Source organism: Amblyomma maculatum, chromosome 1 (assembly GCF_055883805.1).
Source record: "Amblyomma maculatum isolate TAMU_Amacu chromosome 1, ASM5588380v1, whole genome shotgun sequence".
Lineage (NCBI taxonomy): Eukaryota > Metazoa > Arthropoda > Arachnida > Ixodida > Ixodidae > Amblyomma > Amblyomma maculatum.
Window position 1 is genome coordinate 233,146,498 of NC_139344.1, and position 17,529 is coordinate 233,164,026.

At 43.3% G+C, this 17,529-nt stretch overlaps 1 protein-coding gene across 4 annotated transcripts in view; it reads left to right on the plus strand.

Moving 5' to 3' along the window:
- The window catches only part of LOC146205895 (protein O-mannosyl-transferase Tmtc3-like), a 431,454-nt gene that overhangs the window by 405,790 nt on the left and 8,135 nt on the right, over nt 1-17,529 (plus strand). For all 4 annotated transcript variants that reach the window (XM_084590561.1, XM_084590560.1, XM_084590562.1 and 1 more), the window contains 2 exons: nt 15,056-15,157; nt 15,840-15,923. In XM_084590561.1, coding sequence (XP_084446687.1) covers nt 15,056-15,157; nt 15,840-15,923 — 186 coding nt within the window. The remainder of the gene's footprint in view (nt 1-15,055; nt 15,158-15,839; nt 15,924-17,529) is intronic.

Here is a 17,529-nt window from a genome sequence, read left to right on the forward strand (position 1 = left end):
GCGCGGTGCATGCATTCTCTTTCTCAGCACTTTAATTTTTTTCTTCCTGAGAATTTACGCTCTTCATACCCATATCGCCGCATCTAAGGTATACACCATTAGCTCTTTTCCTGTACGGATCATTCAACCTACGACAGAGCGCTAGAAAGAACAAGTCAACAGACTTACTTTCAGCGTCCAAAACACGCACTGTGAGCATAACAGAGCGGCCGCGTTTGGACGGTTGCGAATGACAAAATCGTCCGTGTGTAGAATTTTCTGTGCAGGATAAGGAGAAAGAAAAATGGTTGGAATTTATCCGGAGCCCTCATTTCGTGCGTACCATGTAAAAAAAAAATAATCATAAAACGCTGGTGACGTTAAGTGTGGCTTGCACCTCCGACTTTTTAACCTCAGTTGTGCTGTCAAAATATTTATTCGCGCCAACTTTCAATAGCTTTCGTGCCTTTCATGTCTTTCTACCACAAATTGTTTCACCCTGCAGACTTGCGCATCGAAGATGCTGATGGGATCGCCCGATTTCTCTAGCTCTAGGGACAGCTGCTTGCGTGCTGGCTTGAAGGTACGCGAGGGTGCACCTGAAGTTTCAATCGCTATGCCTCACGTAACCGGCCGTGACATCGATCGTATCGCGCGCCACATGAACTGCGGGGGCCAATGGGGGCTGCACTGCACTACCCATGAAACATCTCCTTCGTCAGCGTTTGAATGAAGCGATCGGCACATTGCTCTCTCAAGAGGGTAGTGACCGCCAACCCTCTTCTCCTTCCGGCACCATGCTGAATGGTTTACGTAGACTGCTGGCGTGGCTACCATGTAAGATCTAAGTACAGGAAGCAAGTTGATATCAGTGAAAATCGTTGAAATACAGCCAGATACTACTGCTTATTTTTTCTTGCATCATCATTCTCTTCTAGGAACTTACTTTCAGTAACGACACTCCCATGAAGTTGAAAAGAAAAAAAAAAAATCATTCACCACTCTTTCGGTTCCGCCAGCGGTGAAGTTGAAAGCGAAAGGAGCGTGCGCAGAAGGTTTGCGTCGTTATAGCGATGGAACCGAGAACTGAGCCACGCATGATGAAATGGAAAGAGGGGGGGGGGGGGGGGGGGAAGGAACAAAGAACGGGCTCCCGGAGGCGTAGGGGGCTGCTTTGCCTTTTTCTCCGCTATTAGGAGAGCGACGAAGCACAAAGCATAGAAAAACAGGCACTGCTCAACGCAGCGAACGCAGCGTGAGGGATTCCGCTGTTATGCTGGTCCAGATGTGGAAAGATGGGAGACGAAATAGCTTCCGCGGCTGGATAGCGGGAACGAGCGACCGCCAACTTGCGGCCGACCGATAAGGAGAACGGCACGAATCATCGAGTCATTTCACGTTCGGGTATTTCCGCTGAAGGACCGCGTCGCATACCCTTCGCGGCAATGCAAGAGTGATAGGCACGGCGGCACCAGAACTGCACTGCTCAGTATTGTGCCCGCAGTCTATGCTTTCGCGCAAAAAGAAAGGAACAAAATAGAGCATTGAACAGCGACGTTACCGTTTCTCTGCTTTTATTGTTTGTTTGGTTCGTTTCTTTATTTTCGTTGTGGTTGCTTTCGCCCCGCATGGGCAAACGGTCCGCATCCATGATCTTGCATCCCTGGGCGCAAACACACCCGCAGGCTGTCTAGCTTACTTGTGAGCTTATTCGGGCATTGGACATGTGAATTACTGTGCAGCCCACAAATGCCTTCGAAATAAATAACGAATCGTACATTTGTGCACCGTCTGGTAGCATCAGAAAGCGCTCGCATGAACTGTGAGCGACTTCTGTATTTTGCACTTTGACCCTATTGCTTTCTGTGCTTGCAGATTCCAGCTTTGCATCGAATATAAACGTGCGGAGCATGTGCGTAAAACACGGTCGTTATATTTAAATGACAATGAATCATGACGTGTTTTTACTGCAGCCGATTTATTCACACCTGCATTACTGACGAGCCTGAAGTTGCGGACATCGGTCGCATTACCTTGCGCTACGGTTGTTAGTTTTCGTGTACATACGTTTTTTTGTTTTTTTAATATAGAGTGCTCTTTGTTCTGTGCCGAATTAGACCTTTTCTTTTAACCATGCAATAGTGCTATTTAAGGGGCAAGATATTTTTGGTGTTCAGGAAGAAAACTATTACCGTTAGGTTCGTACGCCTTTATCACAGACTCTTGTATTCAGTTTAATTGCCGACTAATAGAGATGGTAAAAAATATTTACGTCTATCGTATGTGGCAACTTTCAAAGAGTCTATAAACAGCCGAATTTAGGCCATGAACGAAGATTTTCACGTTTTGCGTACGACTGCATCTTCAAAACACGCTGGTGAGCGCTACGTCTAAAGAAGAATAAGACCACAACCAAGGCGCTGGCCGCCACACTCGGCCTATAAGGCGTGTACGGTTACGACCCCGACTTAGTGCAAATTCCTTCAATCCTCGTTTCGGAACGGAATGAGGAACCAGCCCACCACAAAGATGCGAAACTCTGGATCGAAGCCCTCAATCGCGGAATACAAAATAAGTTAATGAAAATGGACGATGCCAGCCGGCGGGGATCCGCCCGGAGAACAGACCTAACGTCACCCTCCTTAACAACAAAGGAAATGGACACCCACGACCAATGGGCTTGGAGAAAAACGCCTAATCGCAATCGCAAGTTCACGAAACAAGCTCGATCTAGAGAGGTACAAGAAACAATCGTGAAAAACTTCGGGTGCTCTTGCATCTGCCATGGGGAGACCAGGCATCGGCGATGACATGCGGATGAGTCTCAATCTCCAGCAGAATATAATCGGTATCGCCCCTCAGAACCAGAAAATCGCTACGCGCATCCTACAAATCTAGTGCATCCGGGTGTACGTAAAGGAGTACGAGATGCACACATACATCAATCCACCGGACGACACTTGCCGAAACGTGGCCCAAGGAAGACAAAGAACAATTAGACAGACGGGTATAGTTGCTGAAAGGCAGCAGATGTGGAAATCGAGCTCAACGAGCATAGCGGCTGTTACATTCTCCAAAATAAACGCGCTATTTTAGATCTCATTTTATTTAGAACGTCATCTCTAGAGTTTTCAAAACAGCCAAAACTCGCTTAGAGTGCATTTCAACAATGCTATAAAGCAACACTTAAGTAGAACTTGTACAAATAATACGACCGAAAATATGGTACTTTGCATTAACGAGTCCTATAATACGTATCCGTACGGCTTATCTGTGCGCACTTATTGACACGGCCTCATTTTGATGGCAGTTTGCTGGCGTTTGCCATGTCGTTTGAGAGCTTCTTTTCCCTTAGAGCATCTAGGCTGCCCAGTTTTAACGACCGTACTATGAACCAGTGAAGCGCACGTAACAGCATTTTGCGCTCCTGGAGAATCTTTTACGATTCGGAGAAACACCAGCTCACAGTGCACCTGTCAAGGTATATGTGTGGCTTCACAGCACACACTTATCGTGTCGTTTTTTATTTATTTATTTATTTATTTATTTATTTATTTATTTATTTATTTATTTATTTATTTATTTATTTATTTATTTATTTATTTATTTATTTATTTATTTATTTATTTATTTATTTATTTATTTATTTATTTATTTATTTATTTATTTATTTATTTATTTATTTATTTATTTATTTATTTATTTATTTATTTATTTATTTACAGACATACTGCGGACCGTGGTTAGGTCCACGCAGGTAGGGCACTATACATAGCAAAGAAACAAGCAGATAAAATTATACAAAACGAAGCTATATACAGCATAACGATATAGCTTCTTAACGTCGGTACATATTTTGTCACAGTGCTCTTCAAAGTACACGCCAACTGTAAACGAATGACTGTCTACTCAGTGAAACTAGAAAAACAGAATGTTCATCTCTGTGAGTCACGCTTGATTTAGTAATACATCGCATTCTAAATGACATTTCATAATTTTCAGTTTATTTTAGGATTTTGGGGGGTTTTCTTCATGAAGGGCGACATTTTTTTTCCAAGGAACTTTATTGACAAAACCAAATAAAATGTACAAACACTGTTTGGACCGATAGCTCAGTAGGCTAGTGGCCGGTACTTGTACTGTGCAATTATAAAAAAAAATCGTTTAAGACTATGTTTCCATGTATTCTATGGGGCGCATTACCACTCTAGAGATGTGCACGGAGGCTCGTTCAAAAACCCGCATAGATAAATATTTCGAATAATGCACGCTCAAGTTTTTTTTTTTTTTTTTAATTCTGACAATGATCGGTGCGTGAGGCTGCAATCTCACCCCGGGACAAGAAACAGAGCGCTAGTGAATGCGATGCCAGCCAAAAGAAAGCAATGTGTGCCATGAAATGAAGGCTGCTTCTCCTTTGCGATTCCAATAGTCATTGCGAAGGTAGCACACTTCTTTCTCATCAAGCGATTTTTCTGATATCAGAAGACCGGCTTGAAAGTTAGGACGCTGTAGCATTTAGCGATGGCATGATGCATTCAATAATGGCTAAGTTATGTGTATTGAAAGGTACTAGAACACATGAAATAGTACCAAAGTTCCACCGCACAGCACCGCCTCAGCTAGTCTTATGCTAAGTTTCGTGTCTAATTAAAATTACGATTTCTTTCTTAATCAGTAACATATATACATAAGACACACGAGAAAGCATTCATATCGACCGTATCGTATAGCATATTTTCTTCTGTAGTCGGTCCCTTGAGTAGTGCTTCATGTAGTAATCCCCTTAACTATGTTCTTAATAACGGAGCAATTACTCATTAGCATCCACCCAAACGCAGCCATACGGCCAATGAGTACTCCCTTATGACAAATCTACTCCACCTTGGGGGATTCCTCTAAATATTCGATCAACTACATTCTTAGTGTTGACGAAACGTTTACGGAAGCGGGTTCACAGTGGGATGAAAATTGTAGCTTTTTAGGAAGACGTAAGTGCCAACGTGTAAAAGATTGAAGCACTGCTATGTGATAGATAACAATACGTCGTCTGGTACTTCGCACGTTTTCTGGATGAAAGTTTACTGGGCACGGGCTTCGCTCAAAACCTGCTATCGTTCTTGAATCAAACAGAATCAATCCGTGTCATTCTTTTATTCTTTTTTTTTTTGTCTCAGCCAGAGGCAAATGCGGAGCAATGCAAAGTCAACAAGACAATACCCGCCGACGCTCAAATTCCTTGTAATTTGAGCGGCATGCACTTGAAAGGCATGCACTAACAATAACCCCTGTGAACGCGCGAAATAACTGTTTTAAATATTCTTTCTTTCTGAGGACAATTACGGAATGGAATAAACTTAATAACGAGACTGTAACTCAGAGTTCTTTACTAATGTTTGAAAAGTGCCTGCAAATTTTATGAATTTGAGTGCGTTTATATGCTTGTATTTGTTTTTGGTTTTCCCACCCTGCTATGATCTGTATCAGCTCGCAGTATCTATAAATAAATAAATAAATAAATAAATAAATAAATAAATAAATAAATAAATAAATAAATAAATAAATAAATAAATAAATAAATAAATAAATAAATAAATAAATAAATAAATAAATAAATAAATAAATTCACGGGATGAAGACTAGGTCACAATTTTCGAACTCACTTTGTCTAAAACTACAACCGTCTTCCTGATTTGAAAGCGCTGTGCTATTAAATTCCGCCATTGTGGCTCTAACCTAGAGTACTCTGCAAATGATAGCCGACTGAAAGAGGTTCCAGGGCGTTGCCGCGTACTTCCGTTCTTGGATTCCGTTCGTGATTGCAGCACACATATTCGTTATTTGTTGACGAATTCCTCCACTCCCCCCAATTACTATCTGCATGATTACGTTTTTTTTTATTTTATTTTTTTTAATGCATTTTTACAGCCATAGCTATGTGAGGGATTTTCTTCGGGGTAAACAGCGTCCGCGTCGTACTATGTTGTGATCAAAAACTCACGTTAAACCGATGTGCTTTTTTCATGCCATTTGCGAAAATTCCCCTCAAAACTCACCTATTTCCCGCGTTCACTTCATGAAAATATCTACACTGTACAGTAACACGCATTCACGTCCTCTTCGTAACGCAGTGAGCCAGCAGTTTTGCGGGGTACGGGATGCGAAGGCTCGGATATACAAGGTAATGGCACCAAAGGTAATGCTTACATACAAGGTAATGGCACCAAAGTGGTGGCCGTGCGGCCGGCGTAATTCCATTTCCTCGACGTTACAGTACCCAAACTTCTATTTCTGTCTCCCGGCTTTTGTGACAGCTTTCTGTACACGAAGATATTAGCTCAAAACCATTTAAAAATGCAACCTAACAAGAGACGCCTAGGAGAGACAGTAAAAATAGAGCACCGTAATTACTGGTTTAAAGAAAATGAGAGGAAAAATTCCTTCAACAGGAGGAGTAGAAATGCAGTCATTCGCATCTAAACATGCTGCACTGATTAACTGAACCACAGAAGAATTTATTATTGTTATTATTATTGTAGTCATTTCACAAAACGTACTGACTAGATGAATCGGAAACGTGAGCTGGTTTGCAGGCAACTCTCCTCACTGTAAATGTTTCCAGTTTGTTACTTTTTTCAGGGCTTTTGTACAGTAACATAGCATGCCTGACTTTACAAAATATCGATTATATGCGAGCAGAGTCACCAGAATACTCGAGGCTATATCTAACCTGAACATCAGTATGTCAAATAGTCAATTGGCCTTTCCACATGCTGTGTAAACCCAATAGTATCAGCATATTACACTGAAAATCATATCATTCTCAAATCCCAAAAACGAAGTTCCATGTGTAAATAAAGAAAAATTGTTCTACATTTCCCAAAAGTAAACCCGCTCCCCACACAAAATAATCAATGCTCAGCAGCCTACGCTTTTCTTCGTAACAGTAATTGAAACCACATGGTATAAAAATCTTCTTTTCCACCGTTTATGTATTTACGGGCAGAGCCCCCATATGCAGTTTAAGGAACATTTTTAAAGAAGTATGTATTGGCATTCATTTTACCCGTTTCAGTACAATTTTTTCCTGCCCAAAAGAGTATATTGACCAGTACAGAGGAACAAGCAAGACTACCTCAAAAAAAAAATCCCTGCAACCTGCCCCCTCCCTCCCTCCCTCCCTCTCTCTCTTTTTGCACAGCTTAAATATTTCATTGTGGATAGGTTACAAAACATAAAGGGGTGGCTTGTACGACCCATATCAAAGAGTATGTCCCCACCCCCACTTCCACCTTCGTCATCATCATCATCGTAGCCGGGTCACGACAAAATGGGAAAAGGCCGAAGCGTTAAAGTTTTACTGCCCTCCAGAAAGCACTCGCGTTGTTTAACTGATCCAACTTTGCAGTGCCCGCCCCCTACAAAAGCTGTCGTCTCAAGTATCTGTCTGGAGGACTGCGAAGTTCAGAAAACTGAATAGTGCGTGCAGGCGGCCATCACCAATGGAGCTTAGAAACTTACGAAAGATCTTTCTAGTCAAAATAAAAAGCAATGACAAAGAGTACACATTGCGGACACCGAAACTTAACTTCATCATGAGCCTGCAAAATAAAGCACACCAAACCCCCGTAGGCTGTGGGGTTGGCGTGGCGTGCAGTGTTCCCCTCGCCTATGGCAAATAATGCATCGACCAGACTGTAGACGTTGCATCAATGAACGGTTTCTAGAGCATCCCAGGACATTTGCTTTAGTAAGTCGCAGTGGTCATTTAGCGGACGCCATTCGCCATTGTTCGCCCATGACAGCATACAAGTCGTATTTGAAACAAAAATGTGTTAGTGCAAGTTCAGCACTTAGGATAGCCGCGAGGTGTTTGAAGTTATCTCTATTTCCAATGAAAAGCCAAAACCGTAGTGCCCCTTCTGCTGCGCACAAAAAAAAAAAAAAAAAAAAAAAAAAAGGGCTGGAAATTTGTCGCGTCACCCAGGTAAAAAAAAAAAGAAAAAAAAAAGAGCACGCTTATGGGCAAAAATGACGTGAGGGGAATGAAACACGTGCCTTCATTTGGTTGTATGCCTTTTTTTTTCGCTCCGGGATAATTTAATAATAATAATAACTTCATTTACCATCAACGTTTACATGATGGCGGGAGCCTGGATTGAAAGCCGCCTTACGGCAGCTTGACAAGACCTCAAGCTCCCCACTTTGGCAATGGTACATCAGCGGTCACATCACAGTTTCTAAAAACATTTGGGAAGCAATTATTCAATGTATTATAAATATTAGTGGGCAGAAATGAAAAAAAAAAACACTGCCTGATGTATACAATGCATTGTTTTGGATTACGGAATACGGGAAATAAATACATAACACAAGCAATACATTCACAGCAATACATAGCACAGAAATAGATAGCAGAAGAATATGAATGAAGACAAAAACCGTTGGCAGAAATGTTCACATTTGGAAGCAATTTGTTTTTTCAAACATACAAATAAACAAAAACAAACATCATGGGATGAACCTGTGTTTTAAGAAAGAAAGTATGAAAATAATTCTTGGAATGATACCTCTGAAAGGAGAATGTTTCCTTGCGATAACTGATTAAGTAAGCGGGGAAATCTATTTTCCAATGTGTGCAGCCCGTATGTGGTCCGGTATGTGTTAAGGTTCCAGGGGTCTAGAATGCGAATTGTGTATGCTTGTTCTCGTTTTTGTAGATTAGCCAGTGAGCGAAGAAAACATGTATTTTGGGAAATTTCTCTTTTGTAAGCACGACATAGCGCGTAGTCAGGTAGCTTTATTACTGAGATTATTTTGTGCTTTAAGAAAAATTGACTGGTGTGATGAAACTGTGGTACATGTTCAACTATACGTAAAAAGCTTTTTTTGTAGTACACATAGTTTTCGCAAGTTTTCCTGTGTTGTCGAACCCCAGATTAAAATTACATAATTTAGGCGAGAATGGCACAGGGATCGATATAATGTAATTTTCACATTGGTTGGTAACACATGGCGATTACGATAGACTATACCGATAACCTGTGGTATTTTTGTAGTAAGATGATCGACGTGATCATCCCAGCTAATTTTTTCGTTAAAAATAACACCTAATGTTTTGAATGATGATACGACTTCTAAAGGAACAGACCTGTAACATATGTCTCTGGTAAAATAAACTTATTTATTCTTAGCTGTGAAAACAACAACTTTCGTTTTAGTAATATTTATTTCAAGTGCATTTCGTTGTGTCCATAAGTCTAACTGAGTTAATGTGCTATTGGCTGAATCTATTAACTTGTTAACGCTATCACCGGATAGAAATATGCTTGTGTCGTCAGCGTAAATAATAAATTTTACGAATGGTGCAATGCGGACGATGCCACTAATATAAATATTAAAAAGAAACGGACCTAATATACTTCCTTGCGGAACACCACTGGAGATGGATAGAGTTTCAGAAAGAAAACCGTTTACACTAACTGCTTGTTTGCGGTGTCGCAGATATGATTTCAATAGTGATGCAGCGCGCCCACGTATACCATAGCAATCAAGTTTACGGAGTCATGGTTTATCATGTCAAATACTTTTGTGAAATCTATAAAAATACCGATAACTATCCTGCTCTGTTTTAGTTCTCTTAATACGTATTCTTTTTGTTCGAGCAGTGCAAGTTGTGTGGATAAGTGTTTTCGGAAACCAAATTGTGAAGCAGTTAGTATGCAATGTTGACTTTCGAACGATATTAAACGTTTGTAAAAAACTTTTTCTAGCAACTTTGAAAATATGGGCAACACGGATATCGGCCTATAATTACCAAAATTATTCCTATCGCCTTTTTTAAAAAGCACCGACACACGCGCAACTTGCATGCGACGAGGGAACACAGCATTAGATATGCATAAGTTTACTACATGTGAAACATAGGGCGAGATTAAGTCAATGACGTAAGCAATAGGTTTCATTTTTAAACCATCGATGTCGGTTGCTGTTGTGCTATTCAGATCGTTGAAAGTCCCCATTATTTCGCAATCATCAACTGGGCTAAAAAATATAGTATCGAGTCTGCAAGAAATATCGTTAGATTATTCTGTGGGCACATATTTCTAGAGAGGTTCACAAAAAAGCTGTTAAACTCATTGGCTAATTTTTGACCAGTTAAGGATTTCCCGGCTACATTTATGGCCGAAATTTGTTCTTTTTCTTGTTTGTAGGCTAATAGGCTGTTCAAGTTCTTCCACACAATATCGGTACGACCACGTGTTGTTTGAAATTTGCGGGTATAGTAATCCTTTCTGGCTTTTTTTAATTCTTTATCCAAACGATTTCTAAAAGACTTAAAAGCATTCAGGTCATTTGCATCTTTAGTTTTGATAAACTTATGATATAACTTATTCTTCGTTTCTGTTTTGGTAACAAGTTCCTTTCTAATGCGAGGCTTTCGACAACGTCGCGTTCGTTTAAGTGTTTTTATTTTAAAGCAGGCAGTATAAATGGGTTTCAAAGTGTTCATGAAAGTCTCATATGCTTTTTCGGCATCCTTTTCCGAGAGAATAATATTCCAGTTCGCATCAGCTACGGAGTTCCGAAATGCAGAAAGGTTATGATCGGTAATATCCTGAAAAGAAAATGTCTGACAAATTTTTTTTTTTCGCTTTTTATGTTTGAAGCAAAAAAAAATATGGGAAGATGGTCACTTACATCTGAAATAAGTACACCTGCTTTTACAACACTAATGTCCACGTTCGTAATGAATACATCTAGTAACGATGATCTAGTTGTGATTCGTGTTGGTTCTTCAATTACGTTCAAAAGCCCATTAGCGTGTAGCAATAAATCCATATCTTTTTTGTATCTATGATCACTTAACATGTTGATGTTGATATCACCACTGCACACAAGCTTCGCGTCTGTGTCCCGAACATAACAAAACAGGGAATCAAAAAACGAAAGAAAGCTGGGTACAGAGCCCCGTGGTGGGCGGTAACATACAACAAACACTGTGTTTTGTGAAACTAAAGATAACACTTCGTAATCAGGCCCAGAAAAAGTGAATTGCGGTAAAGGATCTGGTTCCCAGCCTTCCTTTTCGAACCGCTGCGGTTTAAAAAGAACGTCTGATAGTTTGCAAGACGAAAAAGTTCTGAGTCATTTGTACACCAGGTTTCTGTAATCATTATCACTTCAAACTGTGTATTCAGTTCCTGTAAAAGTTCCTGTAATTTAACGTCAGGTTCTCAAAATACCTCTGAGCGTTCGGTGTTACTAGCGGTACCTGCTAGTGTGAACATAAAGATGTTTTTATGGAATAAAGTTCAGTGGCGTCCTTAGTTCCTACCCTTCCTTTCCCCGTGTTTTCTTTCTTTTTTGTTTGTTTGTTGCGCTGGAAAATGTTTCATCGCGCTGCTCAGAAACAACTAACTCACCTTTTTATATGTTTAGTTACAAAACTTCTGCTAACACATTCACCCCAGGGTGAATGTGATTAAGTAACTGGCTTGCATGTGTCACAGCGAGTGCAGCAAACCGTAATGCAAGCAAACAGCTGCCAGCTAAATTTCATAGAATGCAATAAAATTTTCAGCGCACCTGGCGAAAGATAAGCAGTTGCCCAATAACGTGGCGTTTGCCACATCCCAAGTCAAAGGGGCACAGAACGAGCACAGGGCTAAGCAAAGTCAGTGGATGGCATACCGGTCTGAATCTGGTCATCTGCTTTACTACGCTCCAAATACGTTTGAGAAGTAAAGTTGACGTTTGCAGAAGAAAGGCAATCAACTACTACTGAGCCTTCAAAAACACACAAACATTTCTGCTTCGGTGGATAAAGTCCACAGGAGTCAACTGAGTTCTATCCAATCGCATTCACGCGCATAAAGTTTTCTGATAGATGTAGCGCCCGCAACGTCCCGCAGCACGTTGGATCGCAGTGGTTCACTTTCCTGCTTCTAAAAACGCCATTTTTATAATCCAAATTCTGGAACAAATGGGGTAGCGCTGCAATAATTGTGTCACCAGAAAATGTTCCGCGGTCTCAGCTAAGCTAAGATACCCGCATTTACTGGACATAATTCAATCTGTGCTCTCAGCGCAGTTTAACGGTATTAATTTGTATATATGATAATAGGTTAGGTTTAATATGCCCGGCTACGTGAGAAGATTCAACTTAAAGATAATTTGTCGATTACAAACTCCTAATAATAAATCCTCACTACTGAGGTAATAAAACTTCCCGCTTTTTCACTAAATTCCGCCAAGGTTCGTATGCTGTCGCTTGTCCATCAGGAGTGGAAGTGACAAGCTTGGTGGGCGAATCCGGTGGCTAAGCTCAGTGATGACGACGCCAAGGAGGATGGAGATGGTGCCTTGCAGACGTCGACCGGAGTACAACCAGTTCATTCTTTCACCACCGGGTTGAGGATGTCTTGCACCCACAACGAAGATGAGGCAAGCCCCTCAGCCCCATCTGTGGCTGCTGGCAGTCATCCTGCTGTATACCGCGTCCTGACTAGAACGCTCCGCTGGCTACCATCTGTGGAACACTTGATGTTATCCTGCTGCGGTGGCTCATGGACGTGTTTCTCCGGCTCTTCCTAGAAAACACGGGAGCCAGGTGGACAAACCGCAGCATGGTACACCACTAGCGGGGCCCTGTAAGAAGTTTGACGAGTCCGGCAGCAGTCTGGCAGCGCCAGCGGTTGGTACACAAGTTCTTCCTCGTCCTCTCTCACCTCAGGGAGGGTAGGCGGCGCAAGGGCACCAAGTGCATCAACAAGGTTGCCACGGTGTGGTAAACTCAAGCAGCATTCTGAACTAGAGCTTGAGGCAAGATGTCGAGTACTGCTGCACCTCCGATGTATTGAATGTTTCGTGACGAAGCGTTGTTGGTGTACACACAACTGGGTCTGTCAAGGAACAAGTGACGTCAGTAGTATCCTGGGAAAGATCTTCCGTCAGGATCGCGAGTTGCTGCTCGTCTCTGATGATGCTGAAGCAGGCTTACGCTAATGTCCCGGATGTCTCCAAAACGAGGTTTGTCGCAATTCTGGGAAGTCGCCTGGCAGTGTGGTCGAGAACCAGAAGCATGAGACGGTCACCTTCACAGCGATGGCGGTGCACGCTGTGTGCGATGGGCACTGTTAAATGTCCGCTGCGGCAGAATGACGTAGTGCCTTGTGCAGACTCCAGTTTTGAGCAGATGTTTATGTTGACTGTGGCATATTATTTTCTGCTACTTTTGGGTAGCCCCACCATAATATATGTCAAGAATAGGCAAATCTATTTGGTGGAACATGAGAATGGGCTGGTTCTTCTGAGGAGAACCGCGACTGCGCACCTCTGTCTGGAGGAATGGTAGGCCATTCTTCGGAGCGCCTGGTAGAAGAGGAATGCCTATAACCTTTGCGTGGAAGGCACAGATTCCGTCGTTGGGGTCCAGCCTCCGACGACCTCGTCAGCAAATATCTCAAAGGCCGCTCAAACGTTCTGGGACGGAGCGCCGTCGAAAAGCGCACGACAGTGGTCTCCAGTAGAGCAGAGATGTTCCGCATGCGTACGTAACCCTGGGTTGCCGGCCAGTGGTTGTCCGAAGTGCCGGCGCAGCCGTCACCGAAGGCCGCTTGCGCTGTCGAGGTGACCACTTACTCAGGGGTGACCACTTACTTAACATCCATGCACGACTCTCCATACACTTCCGTCAACTGGCGAGGAATTTCGATTGGTTGAATGCCTTTTTCGTTCAAAAATCAAACAACTGCGCGAACTTCGCACCTGGCGGTAGCGACAAACGGAAGCTCCACTTCAAATGGCTGCCGTGCCGAGATTGACAGTCTCTTTCACGCTGTCATGGCTTTGTTGGAAGACGGGGCACAATAAATAGAGCAGTATGGCGAGTAGCCACGCAAATAGTTTCCCTGTGGCCGCAGCCCCTTGGAGACCTTACTTTTGGGATTACCCTCGCATCTTTATTGGATCTGGAGAGGATTCGGCTGAGTTCAGTGGCCGGGTCCCATAGTCCAGGGCCGGGCAATGTGTGCAGCCCGAACGGCTGTTTAATACGAAAGACGTGTAACTGGCGAGCCCCTAGAATTTTGGTCACAATCGTTGTAGCTTTTTAGCTCCGGTACAGGGCAAAAAGCTGGCAGTGAAAAAGAAATGCTATTTATTTTCTACATTTTTTGTTTTTGGCATCCCTTATGTGCAGTCTTCTTAGACCCGCACTACGTCCCATAGTAAAGAGCACCAAGAGTGAACTTTCACTTTATGCACGGACACGTAAAGTGCAGACTGTATTCATGGTCACGTATGTGCATGCTGCACTCATAGTCACTTTTGTAAGAAGGCAGGTTAGGCGTGTCATTCAGGTGTGCATGGGAAAAGAAAATAAGAAACCGATCAAGAAGATAACGGGGACAGGATACACGAACCTCTCTTGTGAGAAGGACAGCGGAGGAAAGTCGCAGTAATTGTCACTCAAAGCCCACCGCCTTATCTCGTTCTGTCGCACTGAGCGATGCTATTTCGCACTAACGCTGGGAAAATGTGAGGCACTGCATTCCTGTGCACTCTGCAATATGTGTTTGATGCACGTATTAGTGTATAAGTATCCACGCTAACTCTTACTTGTCGCAAGATGGCTGCCCCACTGTTAAGACCCTGGCGCATAATGATGTGAAAATCAGTGTTTGGTACAGTTTCGCCAGATTAGCTGTAGTTGATCGAACCCAGGCTAGCTTCGAAAGGATGGAGAAGTAGCTGGCCAGGGAAGAAATAAGGCTGTTCGTGACTATTCATTGTACGGCAGACGAAAGGGGTAAAACTCTGCCAACCCGTCTGTGCGGTCGGATGCGAAATCCCCTCCCGTATGAGTACGTTGTCGAAGAAAGAGGTGTTAGTACGTTGGCGACAGATAATGCGTGGCCATACTCGGGTCCTTGACATTGATTACGCCCATCTCATCGAGGAGGAGAAGGAAGGTATAATCAGAGGGAAGCCCATCCTTTTCCGCCAGACATGACTGCAATGTTTTCTTTTTAAATCACATTGATTTTTCTTTTTTCGCATATTGCGGTCGCAGGTACAACCCAAGCTACGTAGCGCCCTGTTCAACTTGGCCTTGTTACTGTCTGAGCAGCAACGACCCATGGAAGCTATGAGGTTTTTGAAAGACCTCCTCAAGGTTAGACATTTTTCCCACTTTCAGGTCATTCTTTATTTCGTCGCTGACTCCTCCACAAGCTGAACTTAGCTGCGCCGATGGCAAAGCTTTTTTTTTTTTTTTAGGTAAACGGTAAATTGATTTCATTTGTTAATCCGCCTATAATCTTAGACAATTTTTTCCATTTTCGACGGCTAAGCCATCATGACGCTATTGGTTCACAATAACGCTCTTTCTTATCCCTTGGGTGACTTCTGGGTTTCTTCGAACTTTGCTATCTGGTCTTAGAACACCTGACGTCTGACTTCCTTTTCGTGGATTACCTTGGCTCCGCTAGCCGTAAGGAACGCTTTATTAATAACGCAAAAATGTGGTCTTTTTTAAGGTGACTTCCAGGAGCATATATTCGAGGTACAAGCGTAAATTTTCATCATCTCCGCTCAAACCGTGCATGCCGTAGCGCCAAGTAACCCGTTCTTTCAAAATCAAACGTAGTACGAGTTGCCATCGGCGTATCCCGGACACTGGCCGATAAGCTGCGCGCTCTAGGCGCCCACCCCTCCAGCGGGGCTTTGCCGGCAGCGGCCGCTGGGCTTTCCGGCGCCTGGGCCGACGATGCATATGTCCGCGCATGCCAGTCGCTCATACAGGCTCACTGAGGCTTTCCTTTGTTTCCCTCCTCTCCTTTCTTCCCTTGGTACAGTACCACCCGAACCACATCAAGGGCTTAGTACTGCTCGGAGACATCAACGTCAATCATCTCAAGGATTTGGAAGCGGCCGAAGAGGTGAGTCTCGAAGATTAGCGGCTCCGGCCCTTACGCGCCTAATCCCGTGCAAACAGAAGCAAGCGCAGCTGAGGCGACAACGATGGAACACCGTGCCAATCAAAGAAAACAAATCCTCTCCACCACTGTCACAGGCACGCGCGCGAACGAGCCGTACGCACTGCGCTAGTAGGCTAGCCTTCCACTCATCCGCTCCTTGCGACGCGGAGAACCTGAGGTGGGGTGGCCTGAACGCCGCGGGCAGCAGTGGGGCCTAGGCGCTATTTTTTCTGCAGGGCAAGGGAATTAGGCAGAACAAGAGAGCTACGTACGAATCGGCGAATCATAGACGATGAGTGAGGCTACATCACTAAAAATAGTAATCTCATGAGCGATTCCCGGACGCTTGCACAATTGAGTTCTGCAATCCTTAAAGCCCAGTCGAGAAGATTTAAGCAGCTTTCTTTTGGGTCCGCCCTTTTTTATTGCACAACCCTGCGCGTTCTATTATATGAGAAGGTACGAAAGATAGCAGGTGTAAGCTTATCACTGAACTAAATATTTAACGCATAAGAAGAAGAAAGGACATTGAGGGCTAAAACTTCATTCAGTTCACATTCATAGTAAGCTCTGTGACAGCACATTCTGATATAATTGCCCATATTAGGCAGTATAGTGCCTTATTTAATAAATGACACGTTATGAACGAGGATGAACGAGAAAGTTGTATGCATCTGCCAAGAGTTCCTATAAAGGAATAACTCTTATATGTAATACAAAGGTAACCTACCTTTCATTCAATCATGAATCCAAAATATCAGGCGTTCAAGTTTGCGCGCCAACCGTTGAAAAAGAAATAACTCGACGGCGTCTTTGACCATTTCAAAACGACAAGTTCCGGCTACCTTTGTAGAATTGCAAGAGGCGTCGTCTTCGAGCGAGAATGCGCTCCAAACTTTGCGTTGGAGCTTGTTTCGCAATTTGCATCGCAACTAGCCTTGGGGCCTCTTGTATATTTTGCTTTTGCGTTTAGCTGGCGCAAAGGGTCAAGAAGTAAGAAGAGGTGAGACTTAACGAGATTAAGAGGTTTACGGCGGCGAAGTGGATGCACCTAGCGCAGGACCAGGGCAATTGGAAGGACATAAGAGTGACCTTTGCCCGGCAATGAGCATAGTCCTGATGACTGCGATGATGGTGGTGGCATATTAAAGAGATACTGCATTATATCTCAAGTGACCTACTTTTGCACTGTAATGAAAGCTAATGTTCCCAAGTTGACTAAAATTGCACCGTTTCTTGCACAGTCAGCGGAAAACACTTTTCTTTCCTCATTTTTTTTTTCTTTGAACTGGTGCACTTGGCGGCGAATCTAACTACTGCTCCTCGGAAACTGCGACCTCACCTGTCTCCCTGCTCCCGCGCCCAGCTCGTTCGTTTGCCCGCCGGCCTGCCGCGATGCGCGCCTGTTGCAGCTGCGTGCGCGTGCATGCTGCCTAGGCGAAACGCAGAGAGTGCCGTAGCTTTATGTAGTAGTTTATGCAGAGAGCATTTGAACTCGAACTCGAAGGCCAGTGAAGGGTAGGGTAGGAGCCAAAGGTACTGTTTTGCTCTAGTTCGAACATTAGTG